The sequence below is a fragment of the Microcebus murinus genome, chromosome 20 (assembly GCF_040939455.1).
Source record: "Microcebus murinus isolate Inina chromosome 20, M.murinus_Inina_mat1.0, whole genome shotgun sequence".
In the NCBI taxonomy this organism is placed as follows: Eukaryota; Metazoa; Chordata; class Mammalia; order Primates; family Cheirogaleidae; genus Microcebus; species Microcebus murinus.
This window is the reverse complement of record NC_134123.1, coordinates 20496472-20517266: the sequence shown is the minus strand read 5'-3', so window position 1 is coordinate 20517266 and position 20795 is coordinate 20496472. Positions and strand designations below refer to the sequence as shown.

General features: G+C 39.5%; 1 protein-coding gene across 2 annotated transcripts in view; it reads right to left on the bottom strand.

Moving 5' to 3' along the window:
• Window positions 1-20795, bottom strand: part of TANGO6 (transport and golgi organization 6 homolog) — a 172031-nt gene that overhangs the window by 105796 nt on the left and 45440 nt on the right. Inside the window, exons 11-12 of one of the 2 annotated variants that reach the window (XM_075995744.1) lie at window positions 20275-20463; window positions 11269-11403 (exon numbers count right to left, since the gene is read on the bottom strand). In XM_075995744.1, coding sequence (XP_075851859.1) covers window positions 11269-11403; window positions 20275-20463 — 324 coding nt within the window. The remainder of the gene's footprint in view (window positions 1-11268; window positions 11404-20274; window positions 20464-20795) is intronic. The other variant, XM_075995745.1, reaches the window with a different exon arrangement.

The window sequence follows — 20795 nt, the reverse complement described above, 5'->3', positions numbered from 1 at the left end:
CATGATCTAACATGGCCAGTCAGTGTCCACGCACCATAGATCTGGAAAGGATTTTGAGGACAAGTGGCAGAAGGGGATTTCTCTAAGAAAGAAGGGGTTAAAATTAGGCAAGATTTTATTCTCTATGGAAGCTTTGTTTGAATAATGTCATATGCCTTACTAAGAAAGGTGTATGTGTAGTTAATGACAAGCAAGAATCAATAGTAATACTTTTCTGTTTGAAAATACTAGAGAAATAATCACATGAGGTTTCATTAGGCCCTGAAAATTTGAAAACCTCTTAAATCCTTTTTGGAACAAGGCAAGGTATTTACTACTTAATGATTCACTCACTTCGTTATCCAACCAACCAACAATTAACCAATTAACCATTTTCATAGAATATATTTAACGTTCTTATTTTACTCTGTAAGTCTAAAGAATTATTATTGTTCATCATCCTCACCACTGTCTTCCAAGTAAATGCAAATTTGAGGTATAGGTCAGGTTTGTACCTATAGAATGTCACCACACACCCAGATTCTTTTTTTTACACATTTAGAAACTAATGCAAAATCAAGATAAGGTAGAATTTCTAGCTGTGTAACATGTTAGTTTATCTTCATGTGTAAGGTGATTGACATTCTGATGTTACTACATCTTAAGAGAAGAAGAGAATAGGTATGTACAGAGTAAAGGTATATGATATCTAAGAAAAGGGTCAATTTTTTCTGTAATCTATGTGGCACAGAAAAAGACATTTTAGAACAGTTTTACTAGTGTCATTATGCTAAACTTTATTCACTGCCTTTGTTGTATCGTGGACTTTTTTCTTTTTAAGCATCTGAAATGAGAGTATCTGCTTCTATCTACAGTCTATTTGGCCTATTTTTCATTTCTATTACATGTAACAATTTCTTCTAAAAAAACTACCAAGACAAATAGATCAATGGAACAGGACAGAAAGTCCAGAAATAGACCCACACAAATACAGTCAACTGAACTTTGACAAAGAAGCAAAGGCATTCCAATAGAAAAAAGACAGTCTTTTCAACAAATGGTGCTGGAACAATTGGCATCCACACACACAAAAATGAATCTCGATACAGACCTTACACCTTTCACAAACATTTACCCAAAATGGATCATAGGCCTAACTGTAAGACACAAAACTATTAAACTCGTATAAATTAACATAGTAGAAAATCTGGATGGCTTTGGGTATGGCGATGACTTTTTAATTAACCACACCAAAGTCATGATCTATGAAAGAAATAATTGATAAGCTGGACTTCATTATAATTAAAAACTTCTGCTCTGCAAAAGACACTGTGAAGGGAATGAGAAGACAAGCCACAGAATGGGAGAAAATATTTATAAAAGACATATCTGAAAAGGATTAACAACCTTAAAACTCAACAATCAGAAAATGAACAACCCGATTAAAAAAATGGGCAAAAGATCTGAACAGATACTTCACCAAAGAAAGCTGGGCGCAGTGGCTCACACCTGTAATCCTAGCTCTCTGGGAGGCTGAGGCAGGTGGATTGCTCAAGGTCAGGAGTTCGAAACCAGATGGAAAACAAGCATACAAAGACACACTCAATGTCATATGTCATTAGGGAACTGCAAATTAAAACAACAATGAGATATCACTATACATCTCTTAGAATGGCCAAAATCCTAAACACTGACAGCACCAAATGCTAGTGAGGCAACAGGAACTCTCACTCATTGCTGATAAGAATGCAAAATGGTACAGCCACTTTGGCAGTTTGCTACAAAAACTAAACTCACTCTTACCATATGATCCAGCAATTGTGCTCCTTGGTATTTACCCAAAGGATTTGAAAACTTATGCCCACACATGGTTGTTTATAGCCGCTCTGGTCATGATTGCCAAAGCTTGGCAGTAACCAAGATGTCCTTCAGTAGGTGAATGGATAAGTAAACTGTGGTACATCCAGACAACAGAATATTATTCAACACTAACAATCAATGAGCTATCAAGCCATGAAAACACATGGAGTAACTTTAAATGCATATTACTAAGTGAAAGAAGCCAGTCTGAAAAGGCTACTTACTGTACGATCCTAACTATGTGACATTTTGGAAAAGGCAAAACTATGGAGACAGTAAAAAGATCAGTGGTTGCTAGGGGTTGGGGGAAGGGAGGGATGAATAGGCAGGACACAGAGGATTTTCTTAGGGCAGTGATTTTATGTACCAGAATGGTGGACACGTGTCATTATACATTTGTTCAAACTCCTAGAATGCAGACCGACTTCTAATGTAACTGTGGAATGTAGGTGATAATGATGTGTAAATGTTGGTTCATTGATCATAACAGATGTACCATTCTGGTGAGGGATATTGACAGTGGGGGAGGCTGTGCATATGTGGGGGCAATGGGCAGATGAGAACGTTCTGTACTTTCCACTCAATTTTGCTGTGAACCTAAAACTGTTCTAAAAAATAAAGCCTATTAAAAAATCTTTTCTCCCTGTTTTCAAACTACTTAGTCATTTTGAGAGTCATCTTATTCAATGGGCAGCTTCTCTTATCATCATGAGCAGGTAGCTGGATTCTGAATCAAACAGTTTATAAAGCAATTAAAATTATACATTCTTTCACCTTGATAAACCTATAGATTTCCCACTATCAAAATAATAAGGGAAATCTAAGACTAGAGGTGCCTACTATTTGTTGGCTATGATATGAGCTATGATAGTGTCACTGCACTCCAGCCTGGGCCTATCTCAAAAAAAAAAAAAAAAAAAGAAGATATGGAAATGCAGATCTTTTTAAAAAAATGATGAATTCATCAAATTAATCACAGCCAATATAAAGTAAGGTCCATGAGGGCAAAAAGGTACTTGGTGTATATTTATTGAATGAGTTAATTCTAAGACACTCTCAAACAACGTGGTATGATAGAGGCAAGCATTGGGCTGTGGATCTCGGATTTGTACTCAAGTTCTAGCCCCACAACCCTGAGCCTCGAAGGCCTTACCAGTAATAAAATGGGACTAACACTTGCCCACCCTGATTGGCTAACTCAGTTCCCCCTCCTTTGCCGTCTCCCACTGGAAAGCTGGGTGCTCACTGCACTAGCCTTCCTTGCAGGTAAGAGTGGGCAGGTGACCCTATTTTGACCAATGAATATACAGGCAAATCTGCTGGGGAGCTTCTGGGAACACTTTTGTTTTCCCTATGAAAAGGACAGTTGTAACTAGTGCCATCCTTTCTTCCTGCTTGTTCTGATCTCAAATGTAATGCCTGAAACTATGAAGCCATCTCACAAACAGAAGGCAATTAAGTAGGATCAAGCATAGCCAACGTGCCAAAGTTGAAAAGACAAAAAAAGTGATGACAAAGTAAAAAGACAGAAAAATCTCAAGTCCTTGATGATACAGGAGTAGCTGAGTTGCTAGACCAATACCAGCAATTGCTTAACTGCAGGCTTCTTGTTAAGTGAGATTATGAAACCATATTTGTTTAAGCCACTGTTAGTTGAGTTTTTGATTACTTGTAATAAATACACTTCTGATAATACCTACCTAGTAAAAGGTTAACTGTGAGACTCAAATAAGAATTTTAAAAGCTGTAAAACCTTACACAGATGCAAGAAAACCAAATAGCAATCACAGTATACAAAGTTCTTTCACACACTTTATGCACATGGTGGTTGAGTAAAAACTCACTGTCCGTGTGTTACATTAAGAACACTAGAAAGGTCTTAAGGAAATAAATAAATTAATCTTTGTACCTATAATAGCAATGTACTTAGCTCCTCCCTAGTTTCAAGTCCTAGAATGTACCTAAGAAAAGAAGTTGTATGAACCCTAGAGTAAAGCTCAGATCATAGGAAAAGATAAAATGAAAAAATAATAAATTATCATAAAAGTTATATTTTGGAATAGAATGACTAAATCTTTGCCTAAAATTCATCCTTTAATATTGATTCCTGCCATTGATGTCACAGTTGTCTTCTGGTGGTCCTGGAGGATTCTGGACCTTTGGAAGCATTAGGATCAAATGCTTCTAATGATTTAAAAGAGACGAAAAACCTTTTTCACAGGCCACTGGTGTCAACAGAAATCACTTTGTAGAAATTATATAAAGCTCTGAAAATCTTTAATAAGGTGTACAAATGAACACAATGAAGACAATTCTAGAAACAGATGGTTTAATCTCCAAAGCAAAAAGAGGCTGAGCATGGTGGCTCACACCTATAATCCTAGCACTCTGGAAGGCCAAGGTGGGAGGATCGCCTGAGTTCAGGAGTTCAAGACCAGCCTGAGCAAGAGTGAGACCCCTATCTCTACTAAAAATAGAAAAATTACTAGTGTCACATGCCTATACTTCCAGCTACTCCGGAGACCGAGGCAGGAGGATCACTTGAGCCCAGGAGTTTGAGATTGAGGTTGCAGTGAGCTAAGATGACACCTAGAGCAACAGATCAAGATGCTGTTTCCAAAAAAAAAAGAAAGAAAGAAAGAAAGGCTTAGAGGGGTCTTTAGTTAACTGGAAGGTCATAAGGTCATTTTTAAAAAGTAAAATTAGAGGCACTGTACTTTTCACATGAGGGGTTTTTTTTTAGCCAGTTTAATCACCTATATATAAGTGATTGAACCTTCCCTCCACCTCAGGGAAATTCTGAGAAAAGTTTAGATCACCTAGTGGATAAGCAAGCAAATGCCTGTGGAAACAAGAAGCCTGGCTTTCCTCTTCCCCTCGCCACACATGACTAACATTTACAGCACTCCCTTGGGTGTACCCGGAGCTGAGGGTTGCTCACTCTGTGTGAGGACAGTGTTTCTGAACTTTTCAAAGCCCCATGCCCTTTGGATAAACAAAAACTTCCAAGCCTTCTTAGTTAGAAATTCACCTTTCTTTTCTCCCTTTTATTCTTTCTTCCTTCCATTTATCCATCAATCCAAAATCTGTTTATTAATTCGTACCGTGGTAGATTTACTAACTATGGCAAAAAGTGAGACATCTCTGAAGTCGGCTGCTTGAAAGCAACAGTAATTAAGAATCATTGCTCTTTGAAGTTCTATAGAATAGTCTGAAATATGGAAATTTTTCCAAGCTGTCCTATAGAACACCATCTCTAGCTAAGTGGAGGAGAGAAAGGGCAGCATTCCAAAAGGAACTGAGTCAACCACTTCACCTTGGTCAGCATGCAAAAGGTTTCCGTGGCTCTTCCCTCTCTCCCTTTCTTCCACTCTGCAGCAGACGTCCTAGTTTGCTTACCACTACTTCCATCCACCCCAGTCTCTAAGCATTTGGGAGGATTCTGATATACAAGCCAACAACACCTAAAACACACCTATGCTCAGGGCAAAGTTTTTACCAAAGAGTCTGAGCAATGGCCTTTGGTTAAAGACACAACCTAAGCTAAAGACCCCTGCCCCTTTACAGGAGAGATGTACCTTTTGTCTTCCAGTAATGGACTCCCAGCCCAACAGAATCTAGATTTAAAGAACCAGAGCCCAGCTTTTTTTTTTTTTTTATTTTTTTTTGAGACAGAGTCTCGCTTTGTTGTCCAGGCTAGAGTGAGTGCCGTGGCGTCAGCCTAGCTCACAGCAACCTCAAACTCCTGGGCTTGAGCAATCCTTCTGCCTCAGCCTCCCGAGTAGCTGGGACTACAGGCATGCGCCACCATGCCCGGCTAATTTTTTTTTAATATATATATCAGTTGGCCAATTAATTTCTTTCTATTTATAGTAGAGACGGGGTCTCGCTCTTGCTCAGGCTGGTTTTGAACTCCTGACCTCTAGCAATCCGCCCGCCTCGGCCTCCCAGAGAGCTAGGATTACAGGCGTGAGCCACCGCGCCCGGCCTCAGAGCCCAGCTTTGAATTGGTAGGCTCTGCTGCCTCCCTGGAACACTATGGTTTTGTTTTTTTCCTAAAGAAGGTCTAGAATGGTCTTCTCAGCTTTGTGTAGCAGTGCTTTAGAGTTGTGGACCCCAAGCCCCCACCCGTGGCCTGTTAGGAACTGGGCCCCACAGCAGGAGGTGAGCAGCTGCGAGAAGCTTCATCTGTATTTACAGCCGCTCTCCATCATTCGCATCACTGCCTGAGCTCCACCTCCTGTCAGATCAGCTGCGGCATTAAATTCTCATAGGAGGTGGAAACCTACTGTAAACTAAGCATGCAAGGGTTCTAGGTCACACACTCCTGAGAATCTAATGCCTGATGATCTGAGGTGGAGCTGGGGAGCAGCTGCAATGCGGATTATCATTAGCAGAGAGGTTTGACTGCACAGAGACCATAAGAAATCAATTGCTTGCACACTCATACCAAAACCCTATCAATGAGTAGCAAGTGACAATTAAACTGCAACTGGTGGCAGGCTTTATAGTGGCAAGAGAGTTGAGTTACTTCAATTGTACAGCTGCATCTGGTGACAGGCTTTAAGTCAGAATCTGACACTTATTTTAGTCCATGCATGGCCTGCCCATTATTTTATTTACCACTTCCATCCGCACCTCTTTCCCACACTGCACTCTTGTCTCGGTCACAGTTTTGGTAAGCCCACAAGATAACCCTAGCAGAAATTAGTAAAAACAAATGTCACTAGCGAGCTCCTTTGAAAAGGAGGAAAGACCCAATGATGAGACACCAGAAGACTCTAAGACTGCCAACTAAATGAAAGCTGCATTTAAAGAACATACCAAGAGTCCTACTTAAATTATAGGTTCATTGCAACAGGTGATTCACATTCTCCAAGCCCATTTTGTATGATATGTGGCGACTAGCTAGCCAACAAAGCCATGAAACCTTCAAAACTGCTTTGCCACATAGAGACCAAACCCCTTGCATTAAAAGATAAGCCTTTGGAGTTTTTTGAAAGAAAAAAATGTGAACACAAAGAACAGAAGCAATTATTAAAGGCCACCACTTCATCAAATGTGTCTGCACTGAGAGCATCACTCCTAGTGGCTAATGCATTGCCAAAGCTAAGAAGACCTTTCCTATTGGTGAAGAGTAGATCCTGCCTGCTGCTAAGGACATTTGCCATGAACTTTTAGGAGAGGCTGAAATTCCAAAGGTAGCACGTGTTCCTCTTTCAGTTAGCACCATAACTAGACAAATTGACGAAATAGCAGAAGACACTGAGGCACAATTGTTAAAGAGGATTAATGAGTCACCATGATATGAAATCCAGGTTGATGGGTCTACCAACATTGACAACAAGGCAACAGTGCTTGTTTTTGTACGACATATTTTTCAGGAGGATGTGTATTAGGATATGTTATGTGCACTTTTGTTGCCAACCAACACCACAGCTGCAGAACTATTCAAGTCTTTGAATGGTTTATGTTCAGGAAATTCAGGAAAACTGAATTGGTCATTTTGTGTTGGTATATGCATGGATGGAGCAGCTGTCATGACTGGACGGCTTTCTGGTTTCACTACTCGGGTCAAGGAGGTTGTTTCTGAATGTGAGTCTACATACCATGCCAAACATAGACAAATGCTGGCTAGCCAAATGTCACCTGAACTAAACAACATTTTGCAGGATGTGATTAAAATCATTAACCACATTAAAGTACATGCCCATAATGCACATCTGTTCATGTGAGGAGATGGTCGCAGAGCACACGTCTTCTCTTATACATAGGAGATGGCTTTCTAAAGGTAGATCACTGGCCAGAGTTTTTGAGTTATGAGAGCCATTCCAAAGATTTCTTTTGGAAAAACAGTCACCACTGGCAGCACATTTCAGTGACACAGAATGGGTTGTAAAACTTGCTTATTTGTGTGATGAACTCAATCTGTTACTTCAGGGAAGAAGGACAATTCTGTTCAACTCGGCAGATAAAGTGGCTGCATTCAAAGCCAAATTGGAAGGCTGGGCACAGTGGCTTATGTCTGTAATCCTAGCACTTTGGGAGGCTGAGGCGCTCGAGGTCAGGAGTTCAAAACCAGCCTGAGGGAGACCTCGTCTCTACTAAAAATAGAAAGAAATTAATTGACCGACTAAAAATATATATACAAAAAATTAGCCGGGCATGGTGGCGCATGCCTGTAGTCCCAGCTACTCAGGAGGCTGAGGCAGTAGGATTGCTTGAGCCCAGGAGTTTGAGATTGCTGTGAGCTAGGCTGATGCCATGGCACTCACTTTAGCCTGGGCAACAAAGTGAAAAGCCAAACTGGAATTATTGGGGTGATGAGTGAACATTGGGATTTTTGACATGTTTCAAACATCAGCAGAGATTTTGAAAGAGACTGAGCCAGGGCCTTCTTTCTCCCAGCTGGTGCATGATCACCTATCTCAGCTTTCAGAAGAGTTTGAGCATTACTTCCCAACCACGAAAGACCCCTGAACTGGGAAGGAATGGATCCTCGACCCATTTGTAAATAAGCGAGGTAAATCGACTTTGTTCATGCTGTAAGAGGATCAACTGCTTGAGATCACAAATGATGGTGGGCTTAAAAGTATGTATGAGACAACTTCAAATCTCCATACGTTCTAGATTAAAATCAAGGCAGAAGATCCTGAGATTGCCACAAAAGCACTGAAAAGCCTGCTTCCATTTCCAATATCCTATCCTTGTGAAGCAGGATTTTCTGCAGTGATAGCAACCAAAACAAGATTATGGAGGAGTCTGGACATAAGCAACACACTTTGGGTGTCACTGTGTCCCATCACCCCCTGATGGGACCATCTAGTTGCAGGAAAACAAGCTCAGGGCTCCCAATGATTCTGCATTATGGTGAGTTGTATAATTATTTCATTATATATTACAGTGTAATAATAATAGAAATAAAGCGCACAATAAATGCACTTGAATCATTCTGAAACCATCCCCCACAACGCCCCACAGTCCCATGGAAAAACTGTCTCCCATGAAACTGGTCCCTGGTGCCAAAACGGTTGGGGACTGCTCTTTAAAGGACCCAGTGGACCCTGTAGCATCATGCAGACATTGCTTCTTGAGGGGACACAGAAAAGTTACTAGCATAATACTTTTACTGATGACCAGCCCTGAAATTTAGAAAGAGTTTGGAATTACAGTTGCCTTGGTAGCAGTCTTAAACCTACACTTTTTCCAAATTAACTCTTCTTCCCAGACACAATGTTATAATAATTGTCTTAATTAGATAAATTACAAAGAAAAGGAAAAAAAAAATGTTCAGATGCTGTTAGATTCTGTTTCATTACCCAAAATGACAAGTCCTGTTAGGGGTTAAGTACAGTATAATGTTCTAGACTAAAGCAAAAGATGTTATAGCCTGACAATGATCAACTGAAAACAAAATTCAGAATCATAACTTTCTTTTTTAATATAAAGACAAAAAACTCAGCATTATATTATACAGCCACTTATATAATAAATCCATGAATCAAATAGGAAAAAAAATTAATAGATCTACGGCAAAAGTATAGGAGGTGACGTGTTTATGTTCACTTAATTAACTGCAAAGTCAGAGGAAGCCAGGGTGTAATCAGTGAGTCAGGATGGCTCACAGAAAGGCAGGGACAAGCAGGGGATCCACATTTACATCAGTCAGATGAGTCTCCCTGAGAACACGACTAACGTACATGGCCGGCCCCCCAACAACGGGTGTCTAGAAAGGAAGATGGAGATTTCTGTAATCTATTTTCCATTTGGGATCTGGTGTAAAATGATAAGCGTTAAAGAAAGAGAACAAAAGAAAAAAAAAAAGCACTCTAAACTAATGCAAACAAAGACTATTCAAATTAATACTCAACCAGAAAAACAAAATCAATTTAACCAACTAAATCCAATAACAATACATCTTAAGAAAAACTATTCCATTGGTGGTCAGGTGTGGTGGCTCACAGCTGTAATCTTGGCACTTTGGGAGGTCAAGGTGGGAGGATCCCTTGAGGCCAAGAGTTTGAGGCCAGCCTGGGCAACACAGCAAGACCTCATCTTTAAAAAAACAAACAAACAAAAAAAACTATTCCATTAGAGAACCCTTCCTTGCTAATTCTAACAGCAGGGATATAATATGGCCGTAGAAACTGAACCAAAAACTTTTTAAAAAAATTACATGGGGAATATAAAATTAATCTACCAAAAGATGGGCCTCACATTAACAACAGGGTCAAATAAAATTCCTTTTCCTCCTAAGGAATGCCATAGAGAGGCATATTCTTATATATCAAGAATCAGATCAGATTCGAATCCTCGAACTCAAAAATCTATTTCTAGAGGGTTCTCTACCCATTGCTAAGGGTTATGAGCAGGCTGATTTCAAGCTGGATTTCATAATACTTGCACTAAGCCTTTTTTGCTCTCTTGCAGTCTCCCAACTTAACATGGTATGTAATTAACAAGTCATACTCACGCATGACCTAGCCCTTGCCTATCTTTTTCCCTTGCTGGCACTACTCTTCCCTTTGGTCTCTACAATTCAGCTACACCAGCCTTCCATCAGGGTCTAGTATACCAAGCACTTTCCTGCTTACGAGCCACTGAAACATGATGTTTTCTTTAATTGGGAGAGCTTCCTCCATCTGTACTATACACACACTTAAATTCCTATTAATCCTTCAAGTCTTAGCTTAACCTTACACTTCCTCAGTGGAAATCTTCCCAGCCTAGGTTAGAGACTATGTTCTCTTGCTACCTTCACTTCTCTTAGAGGCACTTGATTCAGTTCTAAGTATATTTAGTGTCTCGCTCCCTTACTGGACTATAAGCTTCATGAAAGTAGGGACTCTGTCTGCCCTGCCCACTGCTATAATCTCCGCACCTTAGCTCAGTATCTGGCACATAACAAGTAGGTAGTAAATACCGTTTAAAGGAATAAACTTAAAAATTACAAATAAAGTATATAAAAGACATATACACTTCAAAGTGGGTAGAAGCAAATTTTCACATGCTATGTGATATGGGTTGAACAATGGATCCTCTGCTACAATGGAACTATTCAAAGTAGATGGATCTTAAGCAACCAGCAGGTTACTAAAGATTTCCCCCTGACTACAGTAGTAGAAACAAGGACTGTGCTTTGGGGCAATCAGGATAGAGAATCTGCTGTTAATATTTGCCTCAGATACAAAATACCATGCTAGATGTTTCCAAGCTTGTATCAGGTAGGAAAGGATCCTGCCCTTTTGACAGTGAAGTCTATTCAGTTGACAGAGTGGAATAATTTTCTTGTCCTCTACTTTGGAGATAATTCTAATTATCCTATGTACGATATCCATTCTTAATTCTCCCAAGGATACGGAAGAGAAGAAACAGGTATTTTGCTTCTCTTTTCCCTCCATTCAAGTTTGGCTCATGTCTACAACTCACCTGGACAGCTCCTCCTAGCATGACGGCCACCAGCCCCATGGACATGCTCAGTGTCTGTGATTCCACAGTACTTTCTGTCTGATGGGCCAAGCTTGCACATGCTCTCTGCAGTGTTGCTGCTACAAAGTCCACCACCTACCAAAGAAGAGAATTTAGAATCAGTGATGAGCAAGAAAAAAAAAATTTCAAAATTCTCCTTATATCTTATGTCTATGTACTCATCTTCTTCTTCAACATGATTATAGCAAGAACTATCAAGAACAACTGCTACTGTGTAGCAGGCATAATGTTGGATTTTTCCCCCCACATTTACAGCTTCATTACAAAGGATACAGATGAACAGCCAGATGGAGAGATGGATAGGACAGGTGTGGGGGCAGGAGTGCAGAGCTTCCATGTCCTCTCTGGGCTAGCCACCTACCCAGCACCTCCATGTGCTCAGCAACCTGGAAACTCTTAAGTGTTTTATAAGCATGATCTCACTTAATTTTCACGTCAACTCTATTAAGTCAGTACTATCATCCTCATCATGAAATGAAGAATCTGAGACTTAAAAAAAAGGTTATTTGTTCGAGACCATTTAGTTAATAAATAAGAAAACCTACTTATACTTTCTCACATGTTTTAATGTACTAATCCAATTTCCTTTACTTTTCATGAATTTTGCCAGGAAATTAAAGATGAAAATGATTTATACATCAACTCAAAATAGATCACAGACTTCAATGTAAAATGCAAAACTATAAAACTCCTAGAAGATAACACAGTAGAAAATCTAGATGACCTTGGGTATGGCAACAATTTTTTGGATACAATACCAACACCAAAGGCACAATCCATGAAAGAAAGAAATGATAAGCTTGACTCGATTGAAATTAAAAATTTTTGCCTGCAAAAGACCCTATGAAGAGAATACAAAGAGAAGCCACAGACTTGGAGAAAATATTTGCAAAAGCCATATATGACAAGGGACTGTTATCCAAAATATACAAAGAATTCTTAGAACCCAAGAATAAGAAAACAAAGTCTAATTAAAAATGAGCAAAAGATCTGAAGACACACCCCTCAACAAAGAAGATATACAGATGGCAAATAAACATATAAAAAGGTGCTCCATGTCATATGTCATTAGGGAAATGCAAATTAAAACATCGTGAGATACTGCTGGACACCTATTAGAATGTCTGAAATCCAGAACACTGACATCACTAGGAATGCTGGTGAGGATGTGGAGCAACAGGAACTCTCATTCGTTGCTGGTAAGAATGCAAAATGGTACAGCCACTTTGGCAGATAGTTTAAAAGTTTCTCACAAAATTAAACATACTCTCCCCATACAATACAGCCATTGTACTCCTTGATATTTACCCAAAGAAGTTGAAAACTTATATCCACATAAAACCTGCACATGGTAATTTACAGCAGCTCTAGTCATTATTGATAAAACCTGGAAGTAACCAAGATGTCCTTCAGTAGGTGAATGGATATATAAACTGTAGTATATCCAGACAGTGGAAGATTTAGCACTAAAAAATGAGCAGTCAAGCCATGAAAAGACATAGAGAAGCCCTAAATGTGTATGACTAAGTGAAAGAAGCCAATCTGAAAAGGTACATACTACTGTATGATCTCAGCTACATGACATTTTGAAAAAGGCAAAACTATGGAGACAGTAAAAAGATCAAGGATTGCTAAGGTAGGAGAGAGGGAGAGAAGAACAGGTGGAGCACAGAGGATTTTTTAGGTGGTGAAACCATTCTGTATGATACTATAATGGTGGATACATGTCATTATAAATTTGTCCAACCCCATGGACTGTACAACACCAAGAGTGAACCCTAATGTAAACTATGGACTTTGGGCGACAATGTGTCAATGTATTACAGGATCATCAGCTATAACAATGTACCAATCTGGTGGAGGATGCTGCTAATGGAGAAGGCTATCTATGTGCGGGTGCAGGGGACAAAAGGGCAATCTCTGTTCTTTCAATTTTGCTGTGAACCTAAAACTGCTCTAAAAAAGTAAACTCTATTTATAAAAAAACGATTTTTGCTTTCTGGCCATCTCAGAGAGTCCTAGATCTGTTTCTCAAAAGGTTTCTTCCTCAGGGATTTATTTTCCCCTACATTTTAACAGTCTAATTGCAGTAAGCAAAGAATAGGGTAGGAGGTGTTCAATTTTATCTAGAAGCAGGTGTCCTCAAACAATTTCAAACAGATGACTAGACTCATTTTTTAAAGTATAAAATATTTTAGAGTATTAAGATTATTTATATTCAAGATGTTACATAGCATTTGGCTAACAACTAAGCTTTAAATGGAATTAATTTGGTCAGCATCATTTTAACTGCATTTGGATTAATCACCTTAAGAAGAAACACCTTTGAATAAATGACTGCACACACATACACACACACAGGTACGCACACACAGATGAATATTTAGGATTAATGACTCAAAAGAGAGAAGTCATCTTGGAAATGGGAAGACTCACATAGGTCATAATAAGCCTCTAAATACCATGCAAGCTTGCATGTTTAACTCTCTGGACAAATCACATGCTGTGCTAGAATCTTTATTGCAAGCTTAAAGTCAGAAGAATGGCTTGTTAACACTTGTCCTTGGAGGAAGGCAGGAAACTACAAAGGTTATTAAAAGTTCCATTTACTGAAATGAACAGTTCTGGTTATGGCAATTTTTACCACCCTCTCCAGGCCCAAGACTTTATTGATACTAGAAGTTAAGGACACTGGTCCTTTCTAGAGAAACTAGGTAGAAACTGTTTCTACCTGCCAAGAGTAGAAACACTCCTGGTTTATATTTAGTTTCTGTTTCAGCACAAGTTGTGTTAAATTACTAGAATTAGTACTACCTAGCCTTCCAAATTTTTCTAAGTTCTTCTGCTCTATATATGTATGTATATTTTTAAATGTTGTCAAATAAGAATGATTTTTTTTTTTTTTTGAGACAGAGTCTCACTCTGTTGCCCGGACTAGAGTGCCGTGGCATTAGCCTAGCTCACAGCAACCTCAAACTCCTGGGCTCAAGCAATCCTTCTATCTCAGCGTCACCATGCTTGGCTAATTTTTTCTATATATTTTTAGTTGGCCAATTAATTTCTTTCTATTTTTAGTAGAGACAGGGTCTCACTCTTGCTCAGGCTGGTCTCAAACTCCTGAGCTCAAACAATCCACCCGCCTCAGCCTCCCAGAGTGCTAGTAGAATGATATTTTTTAAAAAGAAACTTTGTATGTTTGCATGTATGTAAAAAACAATTGGGAATTGCTAACTGTAAAGTGAGAGCCAGCTGTGACTTTTGTCTATGAAGTACCCTTTCCCTAAACATTCTTGTAATACCAAACCACCCTTCCCTACCCATTTGGTCAGCAGCTTCCCACTACTACTCATTTCCTGTAATTTTGATGGGGCTGCTAGCCATAAGAACAGGTACGTGACTAAAGCCTGTTCTAGAATTTATGCATGTTGCAGGGAGTGGAGAGAGACTTTCACTTTTTACCTAGAACTTTTTATAAAGGTACATAATTTAAAAAGCCAAATAGTCCTGAAACTTCATTATGAAAAATAGCAGTGCCCTCCCTCATTTCTTCCCACCTGATTCTGGCTCTACCGAGGTAACCACTTTTCATTATTTAGCTGTTTAATTTAATAACAACATTAAACATTAACTCTTACCAGGCACCATTCTGAACATTACAGGTATTAACTCACTTAATCCTGACAATAATCCTATGAGGATGCATAAACCTGCTGCCAAAAATACTGACAGCTGAGTAGAAGGGGGCTAGCGGCCTCAACGTGATCGTTGAGGATATAGACTTCAACTTGAGCCCCTTGTTTTTCAGTTTGCTTCTCCCACTCATGCTCAGAGTCCCTTGGGTTCAGTGTCTCTAAAGGATAAACCACCTTTCAGTGGGAAGAGGAAGTAGCTGTACATAGTGGAGGAAGGAATGAAGGGGTCTACTGAACCCTACCCAGGCTTTCCCGCTGTTTTAAGCTCTAAATGCAGCTCCATCTTTAGAACTTATCTGATGCCTCCTGTCCTTCCAGGCTCCTGCAGTGTGAAGTAGCTTGCTCCTTTTTTCCTTTTCCTTTTGTTTTGTTTTGAGACAGTCTCACTCTGTTGTCCTGGGTAGAATGCAGTGGCATCATCATGCTCACTGCAACCTCAAACTCCTGGGCTCAAGCGATCCTCCTGCCTCAGCCTCCCAAGTAGCTGGGATGACAGGTGCATACCACAACACCTGGCTCATTTTTCTATTTGTAGTAGAGACAGGGTCTCACTCTTGCTTAGGGTGGTCTCAAACTCCTGGCCTTGATCCTCCTGCCTCTCCAAGAGAGCTAGGATTATAGATGTGAGCCATCACGTCTGGCACTTTTCCTTTTTAAAAAAAAAAAATATTTTAACAGCTTTAATGAGGAATAGAGGTTTGCTTCTTGTTTTGCCATGCAGACACCAAGCTTCCCAATTTCTCAAGTTGCTAGATCACCTACTATTTTCCAGTTTCCGAATTTTGCTATTCCCTTTTATATACTGTTTCTTTTCTCCTGCTCTGTTGGTCCTTGAGGTTTCCAGAGAGTTCAATACTCTGTCTTTAATCAGAAGTACCTATGTTTTTACATTATGTACCTCTGTGTCATTTAAGTGTTTTTACAATGAGCATGTGTTACTTATGTTTAAAAAATTTTAACATCTGAAAAAAGAATTGCAGTGACCCAATTATAGAAGGGAGCAGAGGATGGTAGTTTTCTGAAAGGACAGAGAAAAGAGAATCTCACTCCACTGCATTGACACTGGCCTCCCTGCTGAACCTACCACATTCCAGGCATGTTCTATATGAAACACTCTTCCACTAGGCACCTCAATGGCTCCCTCCTTCCCTGCCTTCAGATCTTGGCTCAAAAGTCCCGTTCTCAGTGAGGCTCTCCATGACCACCTATTTACCATACTCCTGTTACCATCCCCTTTCCTTGTTCTATTTTTCTTTCTAGAAATTATCACCATCTACTATACTATATGTTTTGGTTTTTTTTTTTTCTTTTGAGACAGACTCTCACTCTGTTGCCCAGGCTAGAGTGCCGTGGTGTCAGCCTAGCTCACAGCAACCTCAAACTCCTGGGCTCAGCAATCCCCCTGCCTCATCCTCCCAAGTAGCTGGGACTACAGGCATGTGCCACCATGCCCGGCTAATTTTTTCTATATATGTTTCACTGGCCAATTAATTTCTTTCTATTTTTAGTAGAGACAGGGGTCTCACTCTTGCTCAGGCTGGTTTCGAACTCCTAACCTTAATCGATCCTCCTGCCTCTGCCTCCCAGAGTGCTAGGATTACAGGCGTGAGCCACCACGCCCAGCCTATACTATATGTTTTTGCTTTCTTGTTTCTCCTTCCCCCTATATGACTACAAGCTCCATGAGAGCATAGATATGTGTCTGTTTTGTTACTGCTGTGTCCCTGGTGACTAGAAGAGTACATGGCACAAGTTGATACAGACTTGTGAAATGAAGTTGGTGCAGGGCTCTGATCAACACAGATCAACCACTGCACGCCTCACTCCTCTCTGCACCATCACACATACTAATGTGCCATCTCCCAACCCACTTCATTGAATATTTAATCTTTTACCCATAAATACCTCAACATGTATTTCTAACAGATAAGGAGATTTATTTTTTATATAACTAAAATACCAGGATTATAGGCAATAAGAATTCCTCAATATCTTCTACTCAATGGCTCATGACCGTTGCAAAAATGTCTTTATACAATTGGTTTGTCTGAATGAGGATCCAGCTTCTTTTTTATGCCATTTATTTCATGAAGCTGGGTTGTCATTTGTACTAAAGAATTTCCCACATTCTGGATTTAGCTGATTGCTTTCTCACGGCACTGTTTAACTTTCCCCTCTATCCCCTGAATTTCCTTGATTGATTAGATTCATGTTCAAGTTTATGTTTTTTGGGTTTTTTTGGTAAAAATCTATCCCAAGTGGTGTAGCATACTTCCTACTGCATTACATCAGAAAACACATACTATCTGCTTGTCTGCTTATGATGATGATGATGCAAGATCATTCCATGCTGAAATATTTAGGAAAATATATGCTGATATCTACATTAACACTGAAATGTACTAAAAATAAGATGCATAGAAGAATGAAAACATAGATAAATATGTCATAAAGCAAGTATAATAAAAGACTAATGGTAATATCTAGGTGGTAGGTATACAGGTATTAACCATAAAATTCTTTCAAATTTGAAATTTTTCATAATAAAATAGTGGGGGGAAAAGTATCAATCAGTTGGCTTTGGCATTTTGGCCCTAATACCTTCACTATAAAGTACTCCATCAATAGTCCATCTGCTGGTTTGCACAGACATTATGATTGTTAGCAGATCTGTTATTTCATTAGAGGGTTGTAAAATGTAATTTTCTAGTTTCCCTTTTGAATTTTTTTACCCGTTATTCTCCTATAAAGAAAAATTTTCATTGAGTATTTGGTTGCACTGAAATACAGTTCCCACAGGAAAGACAAGACAAATGCTTTATTCTTCCCCTTTATTTATCAATTTATAAAATAATGAACTGATCCCCTCACAATCTCCAAAGATGTCCTATGAAGGTTGTTTTCTTTTTTGACTCAGATTTTTATATCTGTGTTTCAAGCCATTGCAGGCATTATTCTTTTTAATGATCATAAGTTGTCCTGACTATGGCCAATGGGAGACCTTTCAGGATGGCTCCTGAGTGCTATTGACATGACCCCATTAATCTCAGTAGCTTCCTTGCATTAAGGCACAACAAGATGCCTGGAGGCTTATGATGTATGATTCTTGCCCCAGACCTCAAATCAACATTTACTCCAAAGAACTTTGAATTCTTTTAGTAGAAAATGGTATTTAGAAACTATAATCTGGCACTAAGGATGCTTATTGCTACTAGGTTGTCTTTCCTTCTTGGGATTTACAGTGGACTGAGCTAGGAAATATCTATAATACATCTTAAAAAGAGAAAAATAAATCTTAACTTCATACTAATACTTCCAACTGATGTATTAAATACTATGGAGTTCTAAGCCAGGCATGATAGCATGTGCCTGTAACCCCAGGTACTCAGGAGGCTGAGGCAGGAGGATTGTTTCAGCCCAAGAGTCCAAGTGCAACCTGGGCAACATAGAGAGACCCCATCTCTTTAAAAACAAAATTATAGGGTTTTTACTCTAGTTCTCTATTTTATAATTCTTTGTTATGCTAAAAATAGTGATTTCTAATATTAACAAAATTACTTATAACTTATATTTTTATCCATATGTGTTGTGTGTGTTTCAAAATAATATACCAATATTATCACTAGAAGCAAGATTACTAAATGCAATTTAATATTTCCTTGTGGCTCTGTGGCTCTTTTTATCCTGATACATTTTAACCTTAGCTGAAGGATAATTTTAATGGGACAAATCATGTTTGTACCAGCCTGAACCATTGTTCCTTAATTAGGAGTAAACGGAGATAATTGCACAAGCTCAAGTCATATCAGTTTTGAGACCATTTCCCCTTCCAACTAGCATCCTGAGACAAAGACATAAGGTCTGGATGAAAGTCTTCAGGGAACAGATATAAATGCAGGAGAAACAAATCACCCTACTGAGTAACACAGGGTCAGTGAACTGAAGGAATAAGAGGCCAGGAAAGAAATCATGAACATAATTCTCATTAAACAGGCACGACAAGTCAGAGCTGACAGGCAGCTGCAAATTTTCTCAGCAGGAGCTATAGCGAAATGCTGCTTAGCAACACCCGAAGGCTGATGACAATGACGACGATACAAAGAGCTGGAGAATTGGATTTAAGCGTGACAATCATACCATCTTACAACTGACTATTCACCAACCGAGCAACATGAAATTCTGGTAAAGTGGTAAAATATGGCGACCACACTGCCTTTGCTTTATGACTTTTATTTCCGATGTTTTTAAAAGGTGGTAAAAATAATGTCTGAGCCAATACCATTCAGGCACTGATTCACAGAGTTATACCATCCTGAAAGCATTTTTTTAAAAGCATCTTAAAACTTCACAGGATATTGTAGAGATAAGCTGTGAGTTAGAGCACCTATAAAATTCAAGGTGATCTGGTTATCATCAGTGATTTTTTTTTTCCAAATTTGAGTTCCTAATTCGTCTCAACTTTTGATACACATTAGAATCATCCATAGAGCTTTTTTTTTTTTTTTTTTTTTTTGAGACAGAGTCCCACTTTGTTGCCCAGTCTAGAGTGAGTGCTGTGGCGTCAGCCTAGCTCACGGCAACCTCAAACTCCTGGGCTCAAGCAATCCTCTGCCTCAGCCTCCCGAGTAGCTGGGACTACAGGCATGCGCCACCATGCCTGGCTAATTTTTTCTATATATATATTAGTTGGCCAATTAATTTCTTTCTATTTATAGTAGAGACGGGGTCTCGCTCTTGCTCAGGCTGGTTTCGAACTCCTGACCTCGAGCGATCTGCCCGCCTCGGCCTCCCAGAATGCTAGGATTACAGGCGTGAGCCACAGCGCCCGGCCCATGGAGCTTTAAAAAGAGAAAGATGCCCAGGCTGTAATGCAGATATGCTGAATCAGAATCTCTAAAAGTGGGCCAGGTATCGATATTTTGAATAGGTAATCTTATTTGCATTCAAAATTAAAAACCACTGTGATATAAAATAAAAAATTTTAAAACAGTTCTCAAAGCATTATGTGCAGGAGAACCACCCCTGGAGCTTGTTGAAAACGCGGATTGCCAGGACCTAAGAAAGTTTTAGATTCAGTTGGCCTGGGGCAGGCTCAGTTATTTCCATGTTTAACCAGCATTCCAGGAAATACTAATGACGATGTCATCAAACCATATTCTGAGCAGCATTTTTGAGTATTTTTTGGAAAGAATGTAAAGAAACCAAAATAGACAAATACCACCAGGCTGGGGTCCTGGATGTGGCAACCACTGACCTGAGTGATATTTGTAAATATCTGCTCGGACACACTCTCGCACAGAACAGCCATCAGCTGCAGGACAAGCAACTTCCGCTCCTGGCCTTCCACAAGAGTCTGGTGTTGCTCTAATTCCAAGAGGCTTTTGTTGGAGAAGGGCTTAGTTTTTAACTCTGCTTCATTTTCCGTGGCCACGTGAGTCAATTCCTACAAGCATGGCAGGAAAGAAAAAGTGAAGAAAAAGCGAACGGTACTAAGGCCTTCACAAACATTGCTAGAAAACTCTATTTGAAATGCATATTTAAAGAAATTGGCTGGGCCAGGTGAAGTGGCTCACGCCTGTAATCCTAGCACTCTGGGAGGCCGAGGCGGGCGGATTGCTCGAGGTCAGGAGTTCAAAACCAGCCTGAGCAAGAGCGAGACCCTGTCTCTACTATAAATAGAAAGAAATTAATTGGCCAAGTAATATATATGGAAAAAATTAGTCGGGCATGGTGGCACATGCCTGTAGTCCCAGCTACTCGGGAGGCTGAGGCAGT